The sequence below is a fragment of the Parambassis ranga genome, chromosome 9 (genome assembly GCF_900634625.1).
Source record: "Parambassis ranga chromosome 9, fParRan2.1, whole genome shotgun sequence".
NCBI classification, from domain to species: domain Eukaryota; kingdom Metazoa; phylum Chordata; class Actinopteri; family Ambassidae; genus Parambassis; species Parambassis ranga.
This window is the reverse complement of record NC_041030.1, coordinates 15,105,048-15,128,665: the sequence shown is the minus strand read 5'-3', so window position 1 is coordinate 15,128,665 and position 23,618 is coordinate 15,105,048. Positions and strand designations below refer to the sequence as shown.

General features: G+C 40.8%; 2 protein-coding genes across 2 annotated transcripts in view; both read left to right on the top strand.

The window, feature by feature from the left end:
- Window positions 1-5,280, top strand: part of oxct1a (3-oxoacid CoA transferase 1a) — a 30,777-nt gene extending 25,497 nt beyond the window's left edge. The window contains exons 16-17 of the mRNA XM_028414974.1: window positions 4,360-4,461; window positions 4,547-5,280. Coding sequence (XP_028270775.1) covers window positions 4,360-4,461; window positions 4,547-4,582 — 138 coding nt within the window. The 3' untranslated portion in view covers window positions 4,583-5,280. The remainder of the gene's footprint in view (window positions 1-4,359; window positions 4,462-4,546) is intronic.
- Window positions 5,281-7,249: 1,969 nt separating this feature from the next.
- Window positions 7,250-21,567, top strand: plcxd3 (phosphatidylinositol-specific phospholipase C, X domain containing 3). The gene is made up of 6 exons (XM_028414599.1): window positions 7,250-7,389; window positions 15,750-16,006; window positions 16,226-16,399; window positions 18,528-18,703; window positions 18,838-18,939; window positions 19,859-21,567. Exons 1-6 carry the CDS (start codon window positions 7,287-7,289, stop codon window positions 20,013-20,015), a joined length of 969 nt encoding a protein of 322 aa, XP_028270400.1. The 5' UTR covers window positions 7,250-7,286; the 3' UTR covers window positions 20,016-21,567.
- The last annotated feature ends 2,051 nt before the right edge of the window (window positions 21,568-23,618 follow it).

Genomic DNA, 23,618 nt, shown 5'->3' with positions numbered 1-23,618 from the left:
CTGTTGTTGTGATTGCACAACATTTCTCAGCAAGCAGATTTCTGTCAACATTTATAAAGGTTAAAGCTCTTTCTACCGCCCTGCTAGCACTGGTACCACATCCTCCTCCTCCTCCTCCTCGCCTTCTTCATTTCAACTTCTGTTGTTTTCCCTCTCTCTTTCATTTTCTGGTAACATGCAACATCTTTTTAATTACTTATGCTTTGCACAAATGTCAGAAAGGCCACAGTTTGGCACCCCTGGCTCTTTCTTACATTGATTATTGAAATATTCAGCTGCACAATATGTATGTCCTTTTTATATTAGCAAAAAAAAATTGCCTTGAATCCATGAGATCAGACTGGTGTGAATGCGGTCTCAGTCATATGTCCTCAGGCTTCCTTTCTTGACATTTTCTGACACTGACATTTGGGTCCCTCTCATGTTTGCTAGTTTCATTTGTCATGTTAAAGCTAGGTCACATACTGTAATAGAAGGAGCGCTGAAAGACTTTTATACTCATTGTTGTTTCCCATAGTCCAACTAGCAACACATACTGTGACACTAGGGCAATGTAGGACCCCCACAGTGGAATAAATGTGCATACATTCATTCGTTAGTACACTCAATAAACAGTCACAACTTGCTTTATTATCTGATATTTTCTTTCATGTATAGCTGTGCTCGAAATATGTTTACTGAAGGCAGCTAGTGACGTATAAAGATATATTAAAGAGCATTATTTAAATTAGAATCTGCAACTACTCAACCTTACCTGTTGTATAATTAAAGTATGTCTTTCGCATCTTGATAACAGAGTAGTGACATTTGGGGATGACTGCACAAATCCTCTTTTTCAGTCAATTTTGAAAAAAGCGAGGTGAAAAAAAAAGGATTAAAAGGAACGTTCCTGCAAAATTGCCTGCAGAGTTAACAAAAGGCCAACAAAAGGGAGGGGGGGGGGATTAGAAGCAAGTCTAATCTGACTTGTTTATGACAAGTTATTAGAGCCATCTAATAAAGTGGTATCGTTTTAGCACATAGTTTGCTATTTTGCTTTTTTTAAATGATCACAATTAACTGATTATCAGTAAACACTGATCAATCAAAAATGCCTACAGTACTCACACAGGATGAAGTGCTAAGAATAAAATCTGTTACCACTTACTACAGCTGAGGACCTGGAGGGCGATGTGTCAACACCACACCAATTCTGCATTAGCCATTAAATAAATGTGTGTTAAAAAAAAGTCATAAGCATAATAATAATGTACTTACAGCCTCCAAGCAGTGGCACCTCCAAGCAGTTGAAAAAGAGGGTATAAAAACCAAGTGATAAACAGTAACTCTTAATAAGCCTGATTATGTATTCTCCACTGGTTTCAACCTTACATGATTCAAATTTCTGCTCCAATTTGTTTCTAAAATGAGAGCAGAATCTGGGAAAACCTGCCAAAAGATATTGTTTCCCCTCCACACAGACCCGCTGTACAGATGCTGATGTACGCAGCGTATTCTCACAAACAGACCTTCCTCCCTGGCTCTCGATAGCCAGCAGGGACACATAATTCAAGTGTTGTCGTTATGATTTGGGACTCAGGGTGGCAGGAAACCTGTTGCCTCAGGCCATTGTCCCTGCTGCTTCTCTGTATGGTTGAATCACTTTATACACCATATTGCCATTTCTTTTAACCACAGCTGCCCTGTTCTCAACCATGTTAGCTTAAAATGATTGAGGATGTGTGTTTTTATATACATCACATCACCGCTCTGGCTGTTGTTTCCTACCTTACCCCCACGGCAAGAGCTTTCTTTAGTATTTAGTTATTTAGGGAATTATTTTCCTGTCTTAAAATAAAGTAAAAGAAAAAAAGCTCATTCATTCACAGATGAAGCAGAATGACTCCTGAATTATTCAATCATCATAATGGGCCTAGAAATGTATTACCTTTGGCATTTTCCATAATGACAGCAATACCCAATGACAGCAATTATTATTCCAACCAAATTGAAATTCTTTTATGACTCTGCTGTGAGCTTTTGCCTGAATATCTCTCTCAGAATCAACCTGTTGTAATTGCCGGAATGCTTCGTCTGAATACTGGATAAGCCTTTGTTTATGCGTCGGAGGGTCAATGCTAATTTCTCTGTTCTTCACATTCACATTTGTCTGGAACAATAAGCTGGCTGCAGAGATGGTGGCTTATTGTTGCTACATGACATTCTAACAACCACATAAACACATGAGGTAGGACTACCAGCACCTTAATGACTAACTTGCATCAATAATGATGTCCATGGCTTTGAAGGCTTTGAATAAAGATGATAGAACAGGTTTAGGTTTACAAACAACTTTGTAAATAGCCTGTGTTGCACTGGTGTTGATATTAAAAAACAAGATCAGCATAATAGTTTTAACCTGTACTTAGTGCTGTCCCTGTGCATTGTATAGCAGTGTCAAACTGTGAGCTCCGTGTTGACAATGACAGCATCTAGCCAAACTGTGCACTGGTGCTGCATTTAAATCAGCCACCTCTGTCACATTTTGACAAATCTTTCATTTCCCCTAATCACTTGCGACACGTGTCACAATTAGAGATGCGTGTCAGTGTCTGCGTTAACCATAGACCCTTGTTCCTTGTGACATTCCATCTGTCTTGCTATATTGGAGTGAGATATCTGCCTCCTGCCCTGTCACTGTGTGTATGGGTCTAATGAGCTGAGAGTCCTGACAGGCTCTGCCTGGATGTGACTATGGCTTAGCCTGTCAGTCCCCGCTGAGAGAAGCAACAGGGGCCCAGCTTGGATGACTGTGCCCGGCCATGTCTTTGTAAAGTATATTTGCATTGTTTGCATAAATAGGGATAATGTGAGCGCTCATTTAGTAAGTACAACATTTGGCAGATTCTCCCTGCAATCAAAATCTAGGAATTATTTTAGCTTTTCCAGGCTTACTGAATTGGGATAGCTCAGATCAGAGCTCGTAAAATCTATGCACCACTTTGTGAAACTCCACATAATGGTCTTCCAGAAATATAGATGGGTTATAAATACATCAATGGAAATCTCATCTAGGCAGACTCACAGGTTTATGGTTAAAACGTTCCCATGTCTGAAGCTAAAATGACACTCGTCACAGACATTTACAGTGTTGAGGATAATTATTTTCTAAATGTAGATGAATCCCAGCAAGAAGAAAGTCCAAGCCAAAACAAAATGTGTTGGAGACAAGATTACACTTTAAAATGTTATCAGTCTCATGTTGTAAACACAGAAACGGCTCACAGAGTGCAAACAATTACTGTGGCTCACAAAAGAATGCTCAAAGAGGTGTGTGTGTGTGTGTTCCAGTCTGTCTGTCTTTTCTCTTCAAAAGACAGAATATTATTCAGTTTTCCTTTAGATAAATGTCCACATGTGGCACTTTGTCCTCCCTACAATTGACAAATATGGGAGGACTCCTCATAGTTATTTTCTCTAAAAGTTTCCATCTGAGATTGTCTTTTACACAACTCGCCTCAGACATGTTGAAACCTCCAGGGACCTCATTTAAGAAGGTGCACGCTCTGTTTTGTCTATAAAAATGAGTATGCACTAAAATGCGTCAGCTCGTCTTGTTAGCTTTGAGTCAGAATTATCAGCTTTGTTAGTGTGTATGTGTGTATGTTCGCAACAGCTCCTCGCAGTGCACATGCATATATCTCTGACTGTAGAAAAAAATGTGTGATAACAAATAAAAGAGATTAATTTACCAAAAACACACAATGCTATTTTAAACATGCAGGCACAAGTGATAAGATGATTATCAACCCAGGTAATTAAAGAGGTGTCTCACTACACCTAATGCTGATGCATTATCCTAAAAGAAAGAAAGGCGCTGGTTTTCAAGTCTGAAATTAATGATCCGATGTTGAAGTTTGTGCCTGTTTTTTTAGCATTTCCTCAGAAATGCAGCAGATTTGTTGGTGACTGTCAGGTGGATTTGTTTTAGATACACTGATTTTTCTTTTGTGTTTTCATATTAAAAGTAGTGCAACAATTAAAATAGAATTGCTCACTTCTTTGGAGTAGTTGAGCCTCAGAGAGTTGAGGACCACTCTCCTGAATGTGTCACCAGTAATTGCAGCTATTTTGTCATCTAGTGTAGGGATGACACTGAAGTGGTACTCTGGCCCCCTGCCAGCGACACTGATGTTTTTTACAGGGTCGTTGTCTCTTTTAGGTCCTGTTGATAATTGAGACTCCCACATCCTCATCTGTGACCCCTGTGACCACATACCACAGGGCTCAAACCCATCTATTACAGAAATACTCACACTCACCATTTTGTTTTTGTGTCTCATCGTCCGCTTTTCTTTTCTTTTTTTTGCTTCGTACCAGGCTGTGTTTGATGTGGATAAGACAAAAGGCCTGACTCTGATAGAAGTATGGGAGGGTCTTACTCCTGAGGATATCAAGGCATGCACTGGCACAGATTTTGAGGTGAGTAGTGTAACACTTTATCAGCAGTACAGTATGTTTTCTAACTTTATATTTGATAACCGTTCTCCCGTCTGGTGTCTTCTAGGTGTCTCCCAACCTGAGGTCTATGCAGCAGATTTAAAAGAGCTTCCAGCGGTTGTTTGCTTATCTGTAAGGAACATCTGGTGGTTTATCCTGCTGAGATGGGTCAAATAAGCCTATAAAACAAACATAAGGTCAGGGTCTAAAGTTAAGTACAGGATTCATAGGAGCCAACATGCATGGTTCTTTTTTTGTTGTCTTAGGTTATGAGGGAATTTTACATTGATGTCTGTTTCACCTTTAAGTTATTAAATTGTACTTATGTTTGTGCATCTGTTACCAGATAATCCATTCTTTAAAAATTAGTTATATTCTTAAATGAAAAGCAACTGTATGTATTATTTCAAAGAAAACGATACCTCTTGTGAATCACATTTACTGTAAAATGAATAGATTAAGATTAAGATTACTTACGTAATTAATCCCCATAGGGAAACTAGGTTACTGTGACTGATAGAATGAATTTAGAAGTGTGCTGTAAGAGATTCCACATTCATCATAGAGCAATATATGTATGTAGATGACGATGTAGATTATGTGAATCGGACCTAGACCTTTTTGTAATAATCACCTCTGCCACGATGTCCACATCTCTTCCTCTCAATCGTCTTTATTTCAGTATTGATGGGCGAGTCACATATTTCATCCAGAATGAATGAAGCCTTAACGTTTTTTTTTGTTTGTTTTTATGCACATGTAAATACAATAAAAAGACAACCAGGTGTGCAGAGTACAAAATGTGAGTGTGATTTCTGGCAGAGAAAACCAACTGTGGAGCAGGCTCATGTGTTCAAATTGAAAATCCAGCAGCTTAAGAGCAAATGACTGCTTTGAGAGTAATACTTTCTGACACGCTACAGGTTAGAGCTTTCTATATATGGATGGTGGGCTTACATTGACATTCTTGATGTGATTTCTCCACTTGAGCAGAGAGGCGCTGCCATTACCTGAGGGCTGTTACATAACAGCAGAATTCAGCCAGTGGGCTTTTCTTGGTTCAACGAGATCAACTGGGTTGGATCATCAAGCAGAAAAATGGGAGAAAGTGACAGGGGGCTGTTGCCACTGGCTGTTGTTGTTAATCTAGCACATCCCTTCATGAGTCAAACCAGCTTCTTACCCTATAAGCCTACATTTGGTAACCTATTTCTCAATTGCATGAGATATATGGCAGGCTTAGCTCACCTTTAAGATTGTAAAAATGACAAATTGTAAACAACTAGATTAGGTAGTATAGGTTGAAGAATGTATACAGATAAAACAACCTAAAAAATTTTATTGACAACACTTATCAGTTAAGGTCAATCACGTAAGGTGCTAATTCGCTGGCCCGTTGGAGTCGTTAACTTCTGTGAAACCAGAAATGGACATCATCAGCCTTTGTGTCGATGTCCTTTACCTCGTTCTCAAGGACTTAGGAGGCTTTTTACAGGTCACCTCACTGTAAAAAGACAGTGAGGTGACAATCATGAGGTGACAATCATGTCCATTTTAAGGCGGATCTTGAGTAATTTCTCCAGGAACTTGGATGAGATGTGGGCTGACCGCGTTCAATAAGAGACAACACCCAAATCAGTGAGGTCTGCAGGAGAGTTGATGACCCCTTAGAACTGATAATGCATTGACAATGTGTTCAAAATAATCAGTCTATATCCGGTCAAAACACATTATAGTGCAGATCCTATAGATCCATTTGGAGACACAGCAGTGAAAGTGATGTCATTATCCAGGGTGGTTATGTCAGTATTGATTTTGTGTGTCAACAGTGAGTTTAATATAATCAACCTATGACAATCCCATGCCACTTCTACTCAAAACATCAATGTAAATAACAAACAGGACAGAAAAGCTGCTGCCGTCTGGGTGGAAAAGAGGTTTATGTCATTCTTAGCCAAACACCATGATGCATACCTCGAAGAACATGCCGTTTCTTTGAATGTTCTCCATTTTTATACCGTTGTGACCTATTTCTCAGAGTGACTCACTATAAGGTGGCCAGCCAGCTGATAACTACCACACACTGAATATGTCACTTACTTCCATAATAATTGGTGCAAGAATGAATCACTTCTAAATGGCTCACAGTCATTTAGGTGCATGACCTCAGACATAAAGCTCATTGGACAACTAGGAATTAGATTTTCATTTCTGAGACCACCTTCTTTGTGTGAGGCTTTTAATTTATGTGCATATTCATCAGCCTTATTGAAAAGCTTCAAATTTTTGACTAAGGGCTCAACTTGTGTTGGTTAGACTGCTAATGTAGGCTGCTATCATCCAACTGCATTGTTCTAAAATAGCTATAACATGCAGACATCAAGTGGTGGGTGTTCTGGCCGCCTGAACCGGTTATGAAAGAAAGCATGGCTTTTGTGTAGTCTAGCCTCGTTCTGTGCTGTTAAACCAGAATTATTCATGAAGCTATATGTTGCAATAATTTCATACGTGACTGTCAAACTGTAACATACCCCTAACGTATTGTTAGTCTTAGACATCCAAATGTTGCCACATTTTGGATACGTCCAACCGCATTTTCTTAATTGTGCTACTCGCCGATGTGTGTGCTGCTCAGGGGGGTGTGGACGAGAGAGAGAAAGTGAGGCAGGGCGAGAGAGAGTGTGTGTTTGAGTGTGTGTGTGTTTATGTGTGTGTGGAGAGGGAGAGGGAGAGAGAAAGAGAGCGCGCACTCCAGGTTGGCGCAGGCACTGGTCCGGGAGAACGGAGCGTTGTGCAAAGGTGGCAGCATGGCTTCGTCTCACGGGAGAAGCGACCTGAGGTTCGCAGACTGGATGGCAAGTTTACCGCCGAGCATGCACACCATCCCGCTCACCAACCTGGCGATTCCCGGTAGGTGTATTCTTCACGTCCATCTCCATCACGTTTCATCCGTGCGTATTATATTATCCTTGGATACGATAAGCGCACAGATCGGCTATGAGTTTCAACATTCTATACATTTTGCTGCTTTGCGAACTTTGATGCTTCACTTTGATGTCACTGCAACTACAAATGTCCTTTACATTAACTGTGCCGCGCCGGAACAAAGGGTACGACCTGTTGCGCAACGAGAGAAGTGCAGTGTATTTATCACAGTTTAGATTGGACCGCTGCCTGGAGGTTACAATACTAATGTGAATACTGAAGCAGAAGGGGGGGGCACTTTAAAGGTTCAGAAAACATGATGCATGCAGGTCTGTCTGACTTGAGCCGTTTGCACTGGGGTGGTGGCCGCAGAGGAGAGGAGAGGAGACGGAGAGTGGGATGGGTTCAGTCCGTGCGCTCAGATGATCGCATACAAAATGAGCTGTTGCACCTTCAGCCAATCAGAGTGCAGTTCTCTTTAACTCCATTCAAATTGGAAACGCTGGTTGTAAAGCTCAGAACTGATCTGACTGATGGAATGGCATATTAACAGCCGGTTAATTCCATATCTGCTGCCTAGCAATTATCACACCACCACACAAAGTCTTCATTTAAAAAAAATTCTAAACCCTTTTTTCTGCCTCACTCACTGTTCCTCTCTCAAGCTCTCTCATACCTGCTGTGTGTAAAGTTGGCATATGCAGGGATGGTATTTCAGATGCAGATGGCTTAGTGTATAATGTCCAATGAGGCGTGGCATAGCCTATTACCTACTCTGACCACAGCTATCAAGGATGCCAATAAAGAAATATGTAATTCGTCAAAAAGGAGCAAACCAACATGGCGCTTCACCTCGTGCATGTCATTCTGCTGATTCACATGTAATGTGCAATGTGATGTCACAAATCATCCATGCCAAGGCCGCATGAGAACATGCTTCGTTTCACTGGTATAATGATTTCTTCCTTCTCAGCAATAACCTCCATTTGGATACAAATTTTGTTAAATATCCACCAAATCTTTGCACTCCCTTGTGTTTATGAGAGTGCACATGGCATAATGTTTGGCAAGACAAATACCAAAATCCACAGGATTTAATCAGTGCTTATTTTTAGCAACGACCATGTGTTCTTAGTGGGGTGCATGTCTCATTTTTCTCAAAAGTGTGTCTCATCATATTCTTTTGTCAGCATTAAGCCTTTTGTTTTAAGTAGGAATATAAGTGGGACAAAGAAGAGACAAAAGAGGCAACGGTTCATCATTTCCTGCGCAAGGGATAGTTCAACCTGTGTGATGCAAATGTGTTAAAACAAAAATCACTAGCCACACAGGCTGAATGATCCAGGCTCTGCCATGTGATGTTGGTACTCTGCTGTCGCCAGAAATCCTCACAGTCAAACTGTGTCTGTGTTATCAGCTGTTCTGTATACACAACCTCCTTTAAGATTAGCAATAGATTTCTTTCAGTTATGGTGACAGAGACCTAATCAGTATCAGGGTTTTATTATCTTTTAATTGCATCCATTTGTCATGTTTCAAGGCACTGCTGCTATATGCAGGAGTATGATGTATGAATAAGAAGACTCTGTCAAAGTAGCATGGCTGTTGTTCAGTAGCTCCAACAGCTGCTTCATGCCAAAATGCATCTGCTTTACCATATGTGCTGCTGTTACCTTCTACATAAATCTACCTGGTCGGTATTGATGCAAAACCAGTTTGAAAGCTACAGCGCTTGTGATGCTGCTCTCCTTTTGTTGTAAACAACAGGATGATCGAGGGGATTGTCAGTGTGTTTGTTTATTTATGCAAGCAATGTGGGGAATTAAACAGAAAGATAAATACTCATATGACAGACTTGAAAGGTTAAGAGGTTAATAGACTGGAGGATAATCACCTCAGTTCATCAACCAGACAGAGGTGGAGGCAGTAATGGTGGAGAAAGTACCAGCTAATCTAAGCATAATAAGGGGAGTCCAGCACAGGGGTGTAGGGACAGACTAAGGCCAAGATGATACCATTTAACAGTGAGTTACAGTTATCGTAAGTAAAGTGACAAGATTTCAAAGGTTTAGACTTAAATGTGTGACAAAAGGATGAGGAGAAAAATGTAAAAACAGGCAAGGTTCCTTACACAGAGGTTGGTATTCAGTAGGGCAAAAGCTAAGACAAAATCCACAAGACTAAACCAGGTAATGCACAGGAGATTAACAACTGGCTAAGGCTGATACACTCGGTAGATCACAAGACGCACTGACGGGAGGTGCAGGTAGATGAAGACCATTGACAGTAAAAACTATGGACAGAGCTTCTGTGACGTCACCCGTTTGTTTCTGAAGAGCCGTTTTGAGTCTCAGTGGGAGGTTCCGGGACGTGATGACCGCCGCCATGTTGGCAGTGGAAGCAGGAAACTCACGCTGTGATACGTCAACTGTCTGTCACTCAAGCGGCAACGCCCATAATTAGGCGTAATTTTAAGTCCGAATACAATTGAAACGAGTGAGTTGTAAAAAAATTCACCCTCCGTACAACTGACACTAGCAGAGAACCTATCATCTGAGACCACAGCGATTTTTTGTACCAGGCTGTAAACATGTTCTTTTCTGCTGTGAAATCGGCCATTTTAACATGGGAGTCTATGGGAAATTACTCGCTTTTGGAGCCAACCCCCAGCTGTTGCAGCGTGAATTACAAGTTTTGACACTTCCGCATGGGCTTCCACTTTGAGCCCCGAAGGTTGCCGCTTGATGAAGACATATAAAAAAGTAGGAGGGGGAAAACAAGAAACAGGTGGCACACATTAAGGTGGGGTAGGTAATCAGAGGAGGATGGAGACACACGAGGGAAGGGAGGATAGGACACCTGAAACAATTGAAAAACCATGTTAGCAAAATAAAACAGGAAATGGAAACAAAAATAAAACAAACCCGAAGCAAAAACCTGACTTAAAGCAAAGGTAAAGGAAAAATATGAGAGAATTGAGAGAACAAGCTGATGGAGAAAGAAGCTCAGGGTCAAAGGCAAAAAACAGTCAATGTAAGACTGTGTCACTAGGATAATACACATCATGAGAATAAAACTGAACCCTGTGGTACTCCACAGAGAGATGGAGCCATCAGTCCTGTCCTTAACTGCTTAGCTTTGTACATCAGAGACAAGCTGCTCCAAGGCCTGATCATGAAAAGCAGGGATCGATTTTGTCAAAAGTAGCACATCCAGTTGAATTAAGATAGCACAATTTTCAGGAGACAGCAATGAATCATGTGTCGCTTGAAAGAGAGCTGACTTAATGCTGTTTTGAAACCTGACTGTAATACATCCAGAAAGAGGAGAGGAGCTGTGAAAAGACGGCTTTCTATGGATTCTATGACACTTCTGAAAACAAGTGCAGCACCGGGCAGCACGGAACATAACCAGTGACCAGTCAGTTGTTTAGTCAACATAGTTCCAGGTATAAAGCATTTCATTGTTCCATGACTCATGTTATAATGCAGCCGCATTGAGCATTGTGTCTGTTATTATATAAAAATAACACAAATTTTCATCAGTGTAATCCTGCCACTTCTCTGCAAAAACACCCTATTCGCAGCAGTGACTCAGCTTCCTGTGTTGGTCCTAGATGCCACTTTGGCCTCACACTATCACGACCTATTGAGACTACAAGTCAGACACCAGTCTACAGATAACTGGAGCAAGAGTGAAAGGATGGACAGGAGAGTAAAGGAAGACTTATGAGGAAAAAAACGAGAGGAGTGGTTCCATTCTCTTTTCCCCATGAGAGGATCAGCAGGGGACATGCATGGTGGGCTGTTTTTCTGTGGCTATTGTTAGATCTGTTAGGTGCAGACTGCCTGGCTGCACATTCGCCTGATGGGAGATGGTCAGCAAAGGTATGCTGCTGCCAAAGATATTGTGAATCAGTGTTCTGTCTCCCTGTCACCATGAAACAAACCGAACAAGAGGAAAGGGTAAGAAATGTAAGAATTTCACTACCCCGGTAATATAATTGGATGTTCAGGTTTGTGTATGACATGCTCAGAGTGTCTGCTCAGTACTTACTGTATCTGTGTCATACAAGTGTGCACAGGAACTAAATGCAAATGTCTAAATTCACAACATCAGCAATTTGAAACTAAAAAGGAATAATAACTATTTTTTTTTCTTTCTGGTTGCTTAAAGCTGCAGCCATAAAATATTTAGGCCTTTGCTATAAATATCCATCAATGATTTTCTTCAACATTTGCTACACAACTTGCATTATCTTGGTGAGGTCGGATTACAGTTGTTGAGTCGTCATGCATTATTAAGACATTATGCATGGTCACTAATATCTCATCACTAGGTGAAATAATATTGGGATAATTTATTTAACTTGTGTCCAACAATATCAGAAAAATGTTGTACTTATCTCAAAATTAGGTGGTGTTTAACATCCATAGACTGTAAATAAAGATGGATGACACAGCTAAGCTGTCCAGATGTACAAAAGTGAGGGCAAATATGTTGGGAAAAGACGCCATCTTGGAACCAGAGTCCCCTTTTACTTTTTGCATAGCTTAGCGCTGCATTGCTCCAGGGCTTGCGGCCTGTAGTGCAGCCAACCATCAGAGGGATAGTGAGATGTTTTGGCCCCACTTCTGGCTTTTGAGCTGTTATGATTGATGTAATAAATAGCATGCCATTCCACAAGGAGAAAGGGTGAAAGGTGAAGGCAGTTGTATTAAATTAGGATAGCCTTGCAGGGCAATATAAATCTATTGCAGAAGAGGCATCTTCAGTGGCTGTGTTTCCCTCTGGAGAGAGGAAAAAAGGCCAGCCCAGGACTTTTAGCTGTAAATCTGGCCATCAGCCCCCCTTGACTACAGCACTCTGCTGCCACTTAAGCCCTGGAACAAGGAGGATAAATGGTATCAGATGCCAGGGTAAATAGTAGTAGAGCATTCATTGAGATGTTTGAAGGGCCGGAAATCAACCAACTAAAAGCCACTGAAACAAAAATGGACACAACATTGAAAACAAACAAATTATGTGAAAATGGTTGGTTAAAGAGTGAGAGAGGGAGAGGAAATAAGGAAATGCATGGTAAAGCTGGTAAAGGGAATGGCTGTTTTCTGTTATGGCTGTGCATCCACGAGTCACAACACAATCAGTGTACATCCAGCCTGTATTTGTAGTGCATACATTTACACAGCGTCCTCAAAAACACCAGTTTACTTCACCCTTACATCTTACAACTGATATCAAAACCATGCATCCTTCTATATTTGCAAACTTAATTTTTATGTGTATAGAAAGATATGTTAGAAAAGGAGGGGGTGTGGTTCAGTGTGGATTCTCTGCAAGCTTCTTTTGCCCCACCATTGGCAGTTAATTGAGTTTCCGGCAGAGAGACATTTATCTTGATTCTGATCACCAAATAATTCAGCCTCATCGGAAATGTATGTACTCCCTTGCACAGCACCACCACTCCGACAAGATGGAGCAAGGCAGGAGGCAGTGAGACTGGAGCGGAGTGAAACAGAGATTGAAGAATAGATGGATGTAGAAATACAAAGAAACAGTTACAAAATTACTGTAAAACCATGGGGATAGACCCATGTATGGTCAGCATGTAGTAAATGATGGGGAGTCTGCACCTTCTTTGTTTGGTAACATTTAGCTCTACTCCATCCTGTCACTTTTCATTTCTGTCTCATTTTCTCCTCAGCATCCTAAAATAGATCTAAAAGGAGCCCATGGTGGGCAGTAATGTTTTGTTGTGAAAAAGGGCATAAACCACCAGTGGTCCTCGCTGAATGGCCTGCTCTCATTTAGTGAGAATGACTCAGTTAACACAGGGTCAATTCTCCAAGTGATCACCCACCACCTCCGTCATCATCATCATCATCATCAATAGGTGGATCACTCTGTTTCACCCTTTATTTGGCTCATTTTTTTGTCTTCTCTCCACTTTCAGTAAGACACCAGTGTCTTTAGATTTATGGCTGACATTGATGATTATGTAATTGATGTCAGGGTCAAAACCCAAACATGTCATGAAGAAAGTGCCATGTTCTTTGGCTCCATGCAGTGACTCACATACGGAGGAAGAACACAACATTATATTGCATTATTCTGTGTTTTATTGTTTCAGTTTCTGACCAAAGCTAAAGCCTTCAAACAGTGAGAATAGTTTAGATATTCTTGACAGGAAGGACTGCAGCCTTTTAACATCAAAGTGATCAGATAGAACTTTCATTCACTATGAATGCCTTTCCAATTAAGTTTCTGTTTACTGTACTAGATTTCACTGTGTAATAACAATGAGAGCCAACCAACAGGAATTCTGTGGAAAGTAAAACATCTTGTACAGTGTGTATACTCACTGAAAATCACCACCAAAACAAACATGATGGTTGATAAGACTTTAAGGTGATCACTAAGTGACAACAATGGCCTCACTTATACACAATTTCTGGTGGTTATAGTCACAAGATCAAGAACAAGTAAATATCTAGACGTGTACTTTAACCTCCTGTAGATAAGATATAAACACATTGTCAGAGCATATTTATCATTTAAAATGAGCATGAAGACCTGCTTCTGTTCAAAAATTAAAATGTTTCCTCTCATTTCCAAATGAATGTGCTGCCCTTGAGACGTGCCCCACATTAAGGTTCAGCAAATTACTTCATAACATAAACAATAATTAATCGTGTGCAGAGCTCAAGCTTGATTGCAGTTCCCACACTTCTGCACAGCTCTCTAGGCTGATTCTGACAGATGTTCTGCACACTTTGCAAAAACATTTAGCACTTCAGGGTTGTTACTATCTTTTAGTTTTTTCTTTGAGGTTTCTCTTAACAGCGGCATCAGCAGGAGATTTACTCATTTAACTTAGGTGTTAAGCTTGTTGGTTTATCTTTGAGGATGGTTGAATTTATTTTATATCAGCTGCACTTCTTTTCACTAACATCCCTGGGAACTGTTGGTGTATGTATCCTGTAGCATTCGACTTTCAAGCAAAGAAAAACTATTTAAAAAATAATAATAATCGAGTGAGGCTATCATCTAAGGGTTAAAGATAAGGCTGATGTGTGTCTGCGAGGGTTTACGTCAGCGTTAAATCACAGTTGAATAATAAAAACTAGCAGTGATGGTGCAGATGTTTTGCTGCACAGCCTTGAGAGGCAACAGGAAAACATTCTCTGCAGTGACTGGTTAAGGTCATTCTCTGTTACGCTGTGACCCTGGTGGTACGGCTCAGCCAGCAGTGATGCTGTTTGCTGCCCTGCCTCAGGATTCAGCTGTCTACCCTGCTTATGGTCATTCTCTGTGCTGACTGTGGAGACCTGGCAGTGGTGTAAAGATAGCTGAAGGTCAATTCAGGCTCCGTGTTAGTGTGTTGGTGGAAGGCGGGTGTGTTTGCCTGTCTGGAGGTGCCACCAAAATATGTTTACCTGAATAAAATGAAATTCTCAATCCATCTATATCAACATTAAACAGTAGTGTCATGTTAGCATTTTTTATTGTTGCTGCCAGTTCCACAATCATTATAGTGATGCTCAAGGCACTGAAATATAACATGAAGCTGTATGAAGTTTGACCATTTAGAGACAACAGTGAGCACCATAGCTGTGTGTTTAGCGATATGGTGCGTTCAAGAAAATGCATCTGAACTTGAGCAGCAGTTTGAACCACTTTCACTGTGTTGGGCTGGAGATATATTTGCTTTTAAAATCTAGCTGTATTATGAGTGTATTTGTTCACATACCTGTGATAAATAAATATCTCCTAGAAATTCCACGATAGTGTGAATAATTCCAGAGAGAAAAAGCTTGTTTCCTGCCCAATTCTCAGCACAAGGTCTAACTTGTTCCAAATACTTTTTTTAACTCTTTCAACACTTTTGTTCAACATCACTTAATAACAACTACAAGAATCACTATGACAACTGAGGATGAAGGCCACAAGCTTTGGAAATTTTGGACCATTTGTTGAAAATTTCAAGTTGCTGTTTGACAATGAAGCCACAGCTTCCAGTTAGGACATTTAAAGGTCAGCATTATAGGGAAAATGGTAGAGGACCATTTAAACTATGCAAAGATATAATGCTGTAAACAAATTAATCAGCATTGCTGTTTCCCTCATAGAGCTCTGCCTGAAAAATATCATTCTAAGTGCACTGGCTTGATTCTTTTTAAAATGTCAGGGTTCATGATTTATGGCCATGGATGCTGTTATTCGATAGCTGGAAGTTGTTGCCATGGCACTGGGCTATCTTCCAGTACTGACCCCACTCTTACAATGTGTGCCACCAAACATACTGTGGTCAATGCCTGCATGTATGTGTTGCACCCTGTTTTCAGGTTCACATGATTCCTTCAGCTTCTACATCGATGAGTCGTCTCCAGTGGGCCCCGAGCAGCCGGAGACGGTGCAGAACTTCGTCTCTGTTTTTGGCACGGTGGCTAAGAAGCTAATGAGGAAGTGGTTGGCAACACAGACTATGAACTTCACAAGCCAACTGGAGGCTGGGATTCGTTTTTTTGACCTGCGCATCTCCACCAAGCCCCGCGACCCCGACAATGAGCTGTTCTTCGCCCACGGGCTCTTCAGTGCCACGGTCAGCAGAGAGTTTTTGATGAATATTTAGCAATGCTTGTGGTTGCTTAGTGATATTTGCACTTTTTTTGTGTTCACGCCAACATTTTTATGCCTGAGAGCAGACTGAGAATTTAATCATGCTCATTCAGGGATTTGAAGTACACAGTTCACAGATTCCATATCATTATATCCTTATTTGAGAAATTATTAATATGGATGTTCATGTTTTTGTTTCAAGGTCAGAGAAGGTCTGGAGCAGATCAGCAGTTACCTGTCAGCTCATGCTAGAGAGGTTGTTTTCCTGGACTTCAACCATTTCTATGGCGTACAGAACCTGCACCACGAAAAACTGGTGGCCATGTTGAAGGAGGTGTTTGGAGAGAAGCTCTGCCCGGTTGTTTTTGCTCAGGAGGTACGAATACACTTTTAACAGCGACTAAAAAGAAAAACAATTATCTGACCTAGAAACAGCCGCAAACACTTATTTCTGGTGCAAGCGAGAAAGGACACATCTCAGACACATTTCTTTGTGTGTGTTCCAAAGGCTTTGGATAATTATAATTTTCCCGGCCCTGCACAACACTTACTCTGTGTTTTGAGATGCAGAATGATGTTATTAAATCCTTAATCATACTTCAATTTCTCACTTTGAACAAGCCCTTTTTATAGAAAACACACGGAGACGTCTCCTCTGTGCTCAGATTTGAATTTTCTTTTTTTTTTTTTGAATACCATCCACTCCTTGGTCTACCTCCACCCCTTCCTAGGAATACCAATCAGCCGTAAAAATTCATCAACTCCTCAACAACTCCCACGCCAGCATCCACACTCTTAGATCATGTTTTCCTGTCAGGTGCTGCAGCTGAGTCAAAATGAAGTGAAGAGGAAAAGGCCAATAGTGACTAGTGGGTTCTAGGTCAGAGCTGTAGGGGCATCAAGGATGATGTTTACTTTCAGAGAGGACAAATGACAGATATTATAAATCCCATTCTTGTCCTACATAAATGTGTCTGTGAGTTCATCTGATCTTCTATTCCCCTGTCATCTCTTTACCTCACAATTGCTCTCCTGTACAACTTAATCCACTCCACTGCTCTTCTCCACCACATACAAATTACATCAGCTCACGAGGGAGGATAAAAAAACTAATCTTAGGTTTGCAATGAAAAGGTTTGTTTTTACTGTAACTCTAGCCACCCTGTGCACTGCTTACTGCAGCTTAACACTGTACCTGCTTGCTGGTTTTAATTGACAGGTGATATATATAATTTTTTTTCTGTTATAGTGACGCTACAGTTTTCCACTAATGTCTTTCAGCAGAGACGTAACCATAGAAACACGCGCAGTTATAGTTTCAGGACCAGAAATGCAGGAGGGAGGTTTAAAGAACAGCTTTATTTAAGCTGAAGCAAAGCTACAAAAATCCAAGCAGAGAAACAAACACAGGTCGAGGCAGATCCCCAGGAGCCGAAGAAAGGACCCGACACTAACAAACCGCACAGCAACAGTGTCTCACAAGTGTGGTCACTAGTAGTAGCTAGTTTTTCATTTCTATTACTGTATTTAAGCAAGCAAAAAGGCACAAAAATTCCATGTTTGGAGTCTGGAGGGTGTTGTAGACACTTCAGAGATGTTCAGACGGCAGGGCTTGATCCCCATGTTCCCATTTTTAAAGTGTTTTCAGTTACTGTTTACTTTTGTGTTGTTCAGTTGTAGATTCGTTAGGTTCAAGTCATGGCTGGAATTAAAAACATTTTTCTTTCTAAGGTTACCACCAAAACTTCATTTTCAATGTTGTCATGGTTACACATGCTGCCCAAAAAGAAAAGGAAAAGAAAAAATAGGCATCTCTTCTTTTCTGAGCCTTTATGGTGAAACTAATGGTCCACAATAGCCAACAGCATGATAATGCTGATAGTGTCTGTACCATAGATTGTAAATGAAGATGGGTGATGTGGCTCTGCCTCTGCCCATTGTACAAAAGTGAGGTTAAAATATCTCATTTATAGGTGCTGTACTAGTAAAAGACACCATCTTGGAACTAGAGTCAGTGCAGTAGAGTAACTACATCGTTGCTCGTCCAATGCACAAACAAACCCACACCCCACCACTGGCACTGTCAAGTCTTCCCTCTTTATATACAGTCTCTACACTAGTGGTTTTGCACAATTACTGATACCAGAGTGCACCTTCCACCAGGAAGACTGCAGTCTTTTAATTTAGCAAACATTTTTGAAGGCAGATTTTGACCTTTTTTATTCTTGATTATCAACATATTATGATTAGACATAAAGCAGGGGTTGTTTATGTGACAAACCTGCCAGTACCTACAGTACTTGACAATGTCTACAATCAGGCAGAAGTGAGTATTGAACAAAGCAGCATAATAATAAGAGAGCTGCCTCAATAATATCCAACAATTTTCATTTGCTTCAATTCAAATAAACATAAAACTTCACAGGTCACATCAGGCACATTGTTTAAACAAGGTCTGTCTTGATAACCTTGTGCCTAATTTAACAATTGTCTTCCATTCTCAGGTGACTTTGCAGTATCTGTGGGAGAAGGAGTACCAGGTGCTCGTCTTCTACCACCACCCCATGGCCCTGGAGGTGCCCTTCCTGTGGCCTGGCCAGATGATGCCCTCACCCTGGGCCAACACTACCGACCCAGAAAAGCTGGTTCAGTTTCTCCAGGCGTCTATCACTGACCGCAGGTTAGTGGGCAATATGTGCCATTACATGGGGCAATGTCCCTGTCATATAATCATCTGCAGGGTTTGTATTTGTGAAACCAAGCCATATTGATGGTCACAATATAAATTTTAAATGTCTGTTGTGTCTCCTGCAGGAGGAAGGGGACATTTTTTGTCTCCCAGGTGGTTCTGACACCAAAGGCCAGCACTGTGATGAAGGGCGTCGCAAGCGGACTGAGAGAGACAATAACAGAAAGGTGTGTGTGTTTGGTTATGTGTGCATTTGTGTAACAAGAGAGGAGGATATTATAGTGTGTACATGCTCAGTGAGGGTGTAAGCAGTGCAGGAATAGCATCACCAGCATACACGGTGGGACCAAAATTATATCAGTACCTCAGGCAGCACAGGCCTCGGAAGTGACATGATTTACACGTATTAACTCATAACAAATCTTCATGGTCACGCTTACAAACACACACACACTCACACATGAATATATGAGTCATTGTGACATTTTAAAACTAGAGGCATGTTGGTTTGTTCAGGTGCCCCCAGGCATTTGACACTGACCTCATTCGAGTCGAGAGCAGTGATAAACCAGAAGCAATGCTTTCCATACTTTTTCTCCCTCTTTTTTTTCCATTTTTTCCTGGTTTACCCTCAGCTTTGACTCTGTTTTACTCTCTCTTAATGTCACCAGTTTGTAAAAAAACAGCTTCAGCAACATAACCATCAATCTTCCTGACATGAATAATTTATTTGATAATTCGACTATCAGCCATTCTCACCAGGCGCTTGGTTACTTTGATGTAGGCATCTTTCAGAATTCCTGTCTTGCCACACATGCTGCCAGCACAACAAGGAAGGAAGCATGAGGAGGGGACAAGCCCCTTTGAATGTTGTAATGCAGAAAAGCTGGTCGATACGTCTACAGCAGCGACACCCTCCCCTGGCGTTCTGCTCACATGAATATGACCGGCGAGTGCTCAGAGTGTCCTTCTCACAGCTGGTGTCTGGCTTGCAGACATCACATGCTGCGTCACAGAGATCTTTTATCACAGCATGCTCCTGTGTTAAGTCAGCCAAGTGTGAATCATCCCTTCCTCTGTCCTTCTCTGTATCCCCCCCCCCCCCCCCCCCCCACTACTAAAACATGATTCTGTGCATCCTCTCAGGGCGTTACCGGGCATGATGCAGTGGATTAGATCACAACGACCCGGAGAGAGCGGCATCAACATTATCACGGCTGATTTTGTGGAGCTTGGAGAATTCATCAGCGCCGTCATCACCCTCAACTATCACCTGGATGATGAGGATGATGATGCCACCTGAAAGCCTGCAGGGGGCATCGGAGAGTGCAAGTCACCACCGCTACTTCTACTAGTGGTGGGGTCTGGGCTCTCACTCTTTTCTCTTTGGCATTTATTTCAGGAGGGGGAGCTGCAATGCTCCTTTCACTTTATTTAGGGCTATAGTGAATTGAGAGATCAACCGGAAAAGGAGGTGTTTATGAAGGGCAGGTTGAGACCAATAGAAACAATACAGATGTTTGGTTGGTGCATACGAGAGTGAGGTTTAAAGGTTTATTTTAAGGGATGACGTTTTTTTTAAGTGAGGTTTTCTTTACTCCCTGTGCTGTAAAAAATACCTGCTTTTTCCACTGATCAAATGCACTGTTTTTTTGGGGCTTACTGCTTCATCAAGGGTAGGTTCCCTCAGAGCATATCAGCCTTCTGCTAAATGTATTGGTACATCAAAACTTGGTATTCTAGTGATAGTGACAGTTTTTTCGGAGGTTGTTTTTAAATGTGTAACTCGAACTTTTAGGCCGGTGTACGTAGCTAACAGTTGTATGTCCAAGTGAAGTCTCTCTCTCTCTTTTCTTTTTTTGCTTTTTTTTTAACAATATGCATCCCTGTTCAGATCACTGCGGGTGTTTTTGCAGCTTGAATGCAGAGCGTGTTTGCAAAGTGTTGTTACAGTGTTACACAAAGAAGGAATGAACCATTTCCATTCCTTTCCAATCACTCATGGGTTTTTTCATCCAGTAATAGTCTCCACTGAAGTCAGCCTGCAGCCAAGACATCTATCAGACACTTTATAACTTCGTGGATTGATGGATTAAGACCATTTATTTGCTCATTAAAAACCACAGGCTAAGAGAGAGAGACAGAGAGAGAGAGAAAGAGTGCAGCTTGGCTAGCTGGAAAAGTACCATTCATGTTGTGTGTGTATATATACAGTCATCTTTCATGCATAATTTCCAATGATCATTTTATGAAAAATTTCCTAACAGGCATAATTTCTGTGTGATACAGTCGATGCAGTTCTAATGGTCAGCCTACCAACGTGACACACTTGTTATATTTCGTGGTGGTTGCTGCTGAGTCGTGATAGCCAAGTAAAAAAATACCTGGATACACTGTCTGCCCTTCCTTTGCTGGTTGCTTGCCCCCTCCCCTCCCCCCCATGTGTGTAAGTGCGTGTGTGTGGGTGTGTCTACACTTACTGCTGGAGTGCAATACGTATGAGTCACCATGAGATATATCACCATGTTGTGTCTTTCAAAATAACAGGTGATAAAAAACTGAATCCTTGTGCAATACAGCCAGTATCCTCTCATTTTCAATGCATTTCATTATTTTACTTGCAGTGTTTAATTTTACAATGGAAATATTTTTATTGCAAAGTTTTAAACATATGCATGAAGATTTTAAAAAATATATATATAACAAACCAATCAGTCGAACATCCACACACCTGCTAATCAGTGTGGTATTTTTTTGTAGAGAATGTATTCCGCCAGGATGTTGGTGTCAAGTTTGGTGATGTAAAAAACCAAAAACGGGAAACTCTTTGGGATTGGTGAATGTAACTGTCTTGTGAGTACCTGTGTCATTTCTAAAAAACAAAACAAAAACAAATGTCTGACATGAGTGACTGGGTTTCAGCTAGAAAGTCATGTCTGTATTATTACGCTTCAGTGTGAAAATGAGTTTTAGAGTTTCATGTTAAAATGTTTTATATTGTGCAAGGTTTTACATACTGTAAGTGCAAATAGTACACTGCCGATAAATTGTAAATTATTTCAATTATTACTAGGAGTCATAAACAACATTTTCTTGACTTATACCTTACTACAATACTGCTCTTTGTTTCTCATATTTATTTGATGCACCATATTTGAGCATGAACCAAAAACCCTTGTTTACCATCAGGAGGTTTGTGCAAAACTTCTGTTATTTACTGCCTATTTTATTTACAGCATGTGTGCATTTCAGCTCTTAATGTTCCTTCCCTTTAATACAAATTTATTTATTAACCTTTGCACTGCTACTACCCCACACACACATTATGAATGAACCCATACAAACGAGCATACTTGAAAGATGCTTGCAAATTGTGTTGTATAAGGACATTTGTGTCTTCCCTGGTCTAAACTGTTGTCATTGCTTTTATGTTCTGGTGTAGGTCTTTTGCTGTTGTAAAACTAAAAAAACAAAAATAAAAAAAAAACAAAAAACTTTTGTTCAAATGAAAGTGACTCTGTTCTAAGTGGAAAATGGCCGATCAAATAAAGCTTCTATGCCTATTGACTGAAGTATCATTCCCCGAACTGTTTCTGGCTTGTTGAGTGGTGATTGGTCGGTTAGTTGCTTGATTCAAAGATCTTTATTACAGCCATTACAATAAAATGTTAATTTAATTCAATCAGGAAATGACAGCACTCTAGATTTCATGTAGGATTTGAGCTTTTAAGCTACAATACGGGTGTTTTTTTTCCACTGTCTGTGCAGACTAGCGTCCTAAAATCATCCTGTTTCCAGGGTGATGAGGATGGAGGTGGGTGGGCAGCGGCACCCAGGCTGACCTGACAAAGACTGTTTTGTAATGCAGTCTGCCATTCTGCAGCCAGGTGTTGCTTATAAAGAGGAAACCAAGATAGGTGCAAAGTGTCTCGCTATAGATGCTTTTTTCTGTCTGCTATCAACGTTTCTACATGAGTTAGTGACAAAACACCAAGTTTCCATTTTAATGCTGTTTTAACAGACCTTAACTGACTGAGTGAAGATTCTTCCTCTGAAGCTGCTCAGTACAAAAGCAGGTTTTTTGTTGTTGACTAAGTGTTTTGGTAATAAATTTGTTTTCACATTACACTAGCTAAGCAAAAGAAGCAAAATGTGTTTTCTCTGTGCATGCTTTTTTTGTCTTTGTTTTCTGAGGCAGCCAAACAGACTGCAGGTCATTAGAAAATGAACAAAAGTGTGCTGATATACAGAACAGCAGCCTGCTGTACGTCCTTGGATTTCACAGTCATTTGGTGAAAGAAGGAGAAAAAATGCAAATGTGCTGCTGCTGTTGCTGCTGCTGCTGCGTGCTTCAAAATGTGTGCATGTTTGTTTCTGTCACGCATGCACAAGCAAACACACAGATGAAGAGGAGGTAGAGGTGTGGGAGGTAGAGATGGATGATGGCATTCAGACAGTTTAAAGAGGGGCAGCAGTGAGATGCACAGTTTTCAGAAAAAGTTTGGAGTGTGCATGTGGAGGAGGAGGAAGAGTAATGTCAACCAGCAGCTCTCGTGTCTGGTTATGAAGGTACACAAGATGACAATTCAATTTTGTCTATAAAATAGCAACACTGAAACTTTGCTTAGAATAAAGGTATCATCACCTCTATGAGAAAAGGTGCAGAGCTTAATTACAGGACGTGCATAAATTTAGGACTCTAATTATGTGTCCTCTGAATGTCTATGAAGACATAAAACTGCCCTTTAAAAAAATCCCTCAGTCTGGGGACCAGACAACTTTTATGACATGTTGAAGTTCAGAGTACAGTCTACACATGAGTGTGCACATGAGCTGTATGTTCATTGACTGGTACTCTCTCTCCCTCTGTCTCTCTCTGAGCCTCTCAAACAGTCATTCTCCAGCA

What these genes read in the sequence shown, in the direction of transcription:
- plcxd3 (XM_028414599.1), top strand. Translation starts at nt 7,287, where the DNA reads ATGGCTTCGTCTCACGGGAGAAGCGACCTGAGGTTCGCAGACTGGATG. An exon ending in GCGTCTATCACTGACCGCAG is followed by an intron (nt 18,704 to 18,837) that starts GTTAGTGGGCAA and finishes TGTCTCCTGCAG; the next exon opens with GAGGAAGGGGACATTTTTTG. An exon ending in AGAGAGACAATAACAGAAAG is followed by an intron (nt 18,940 to 19,858) that starts GTGTGTGTGTTT and finishes GCATCCTCTCAG; the next exon opens with GGCGTTACCGGGCATGATGC.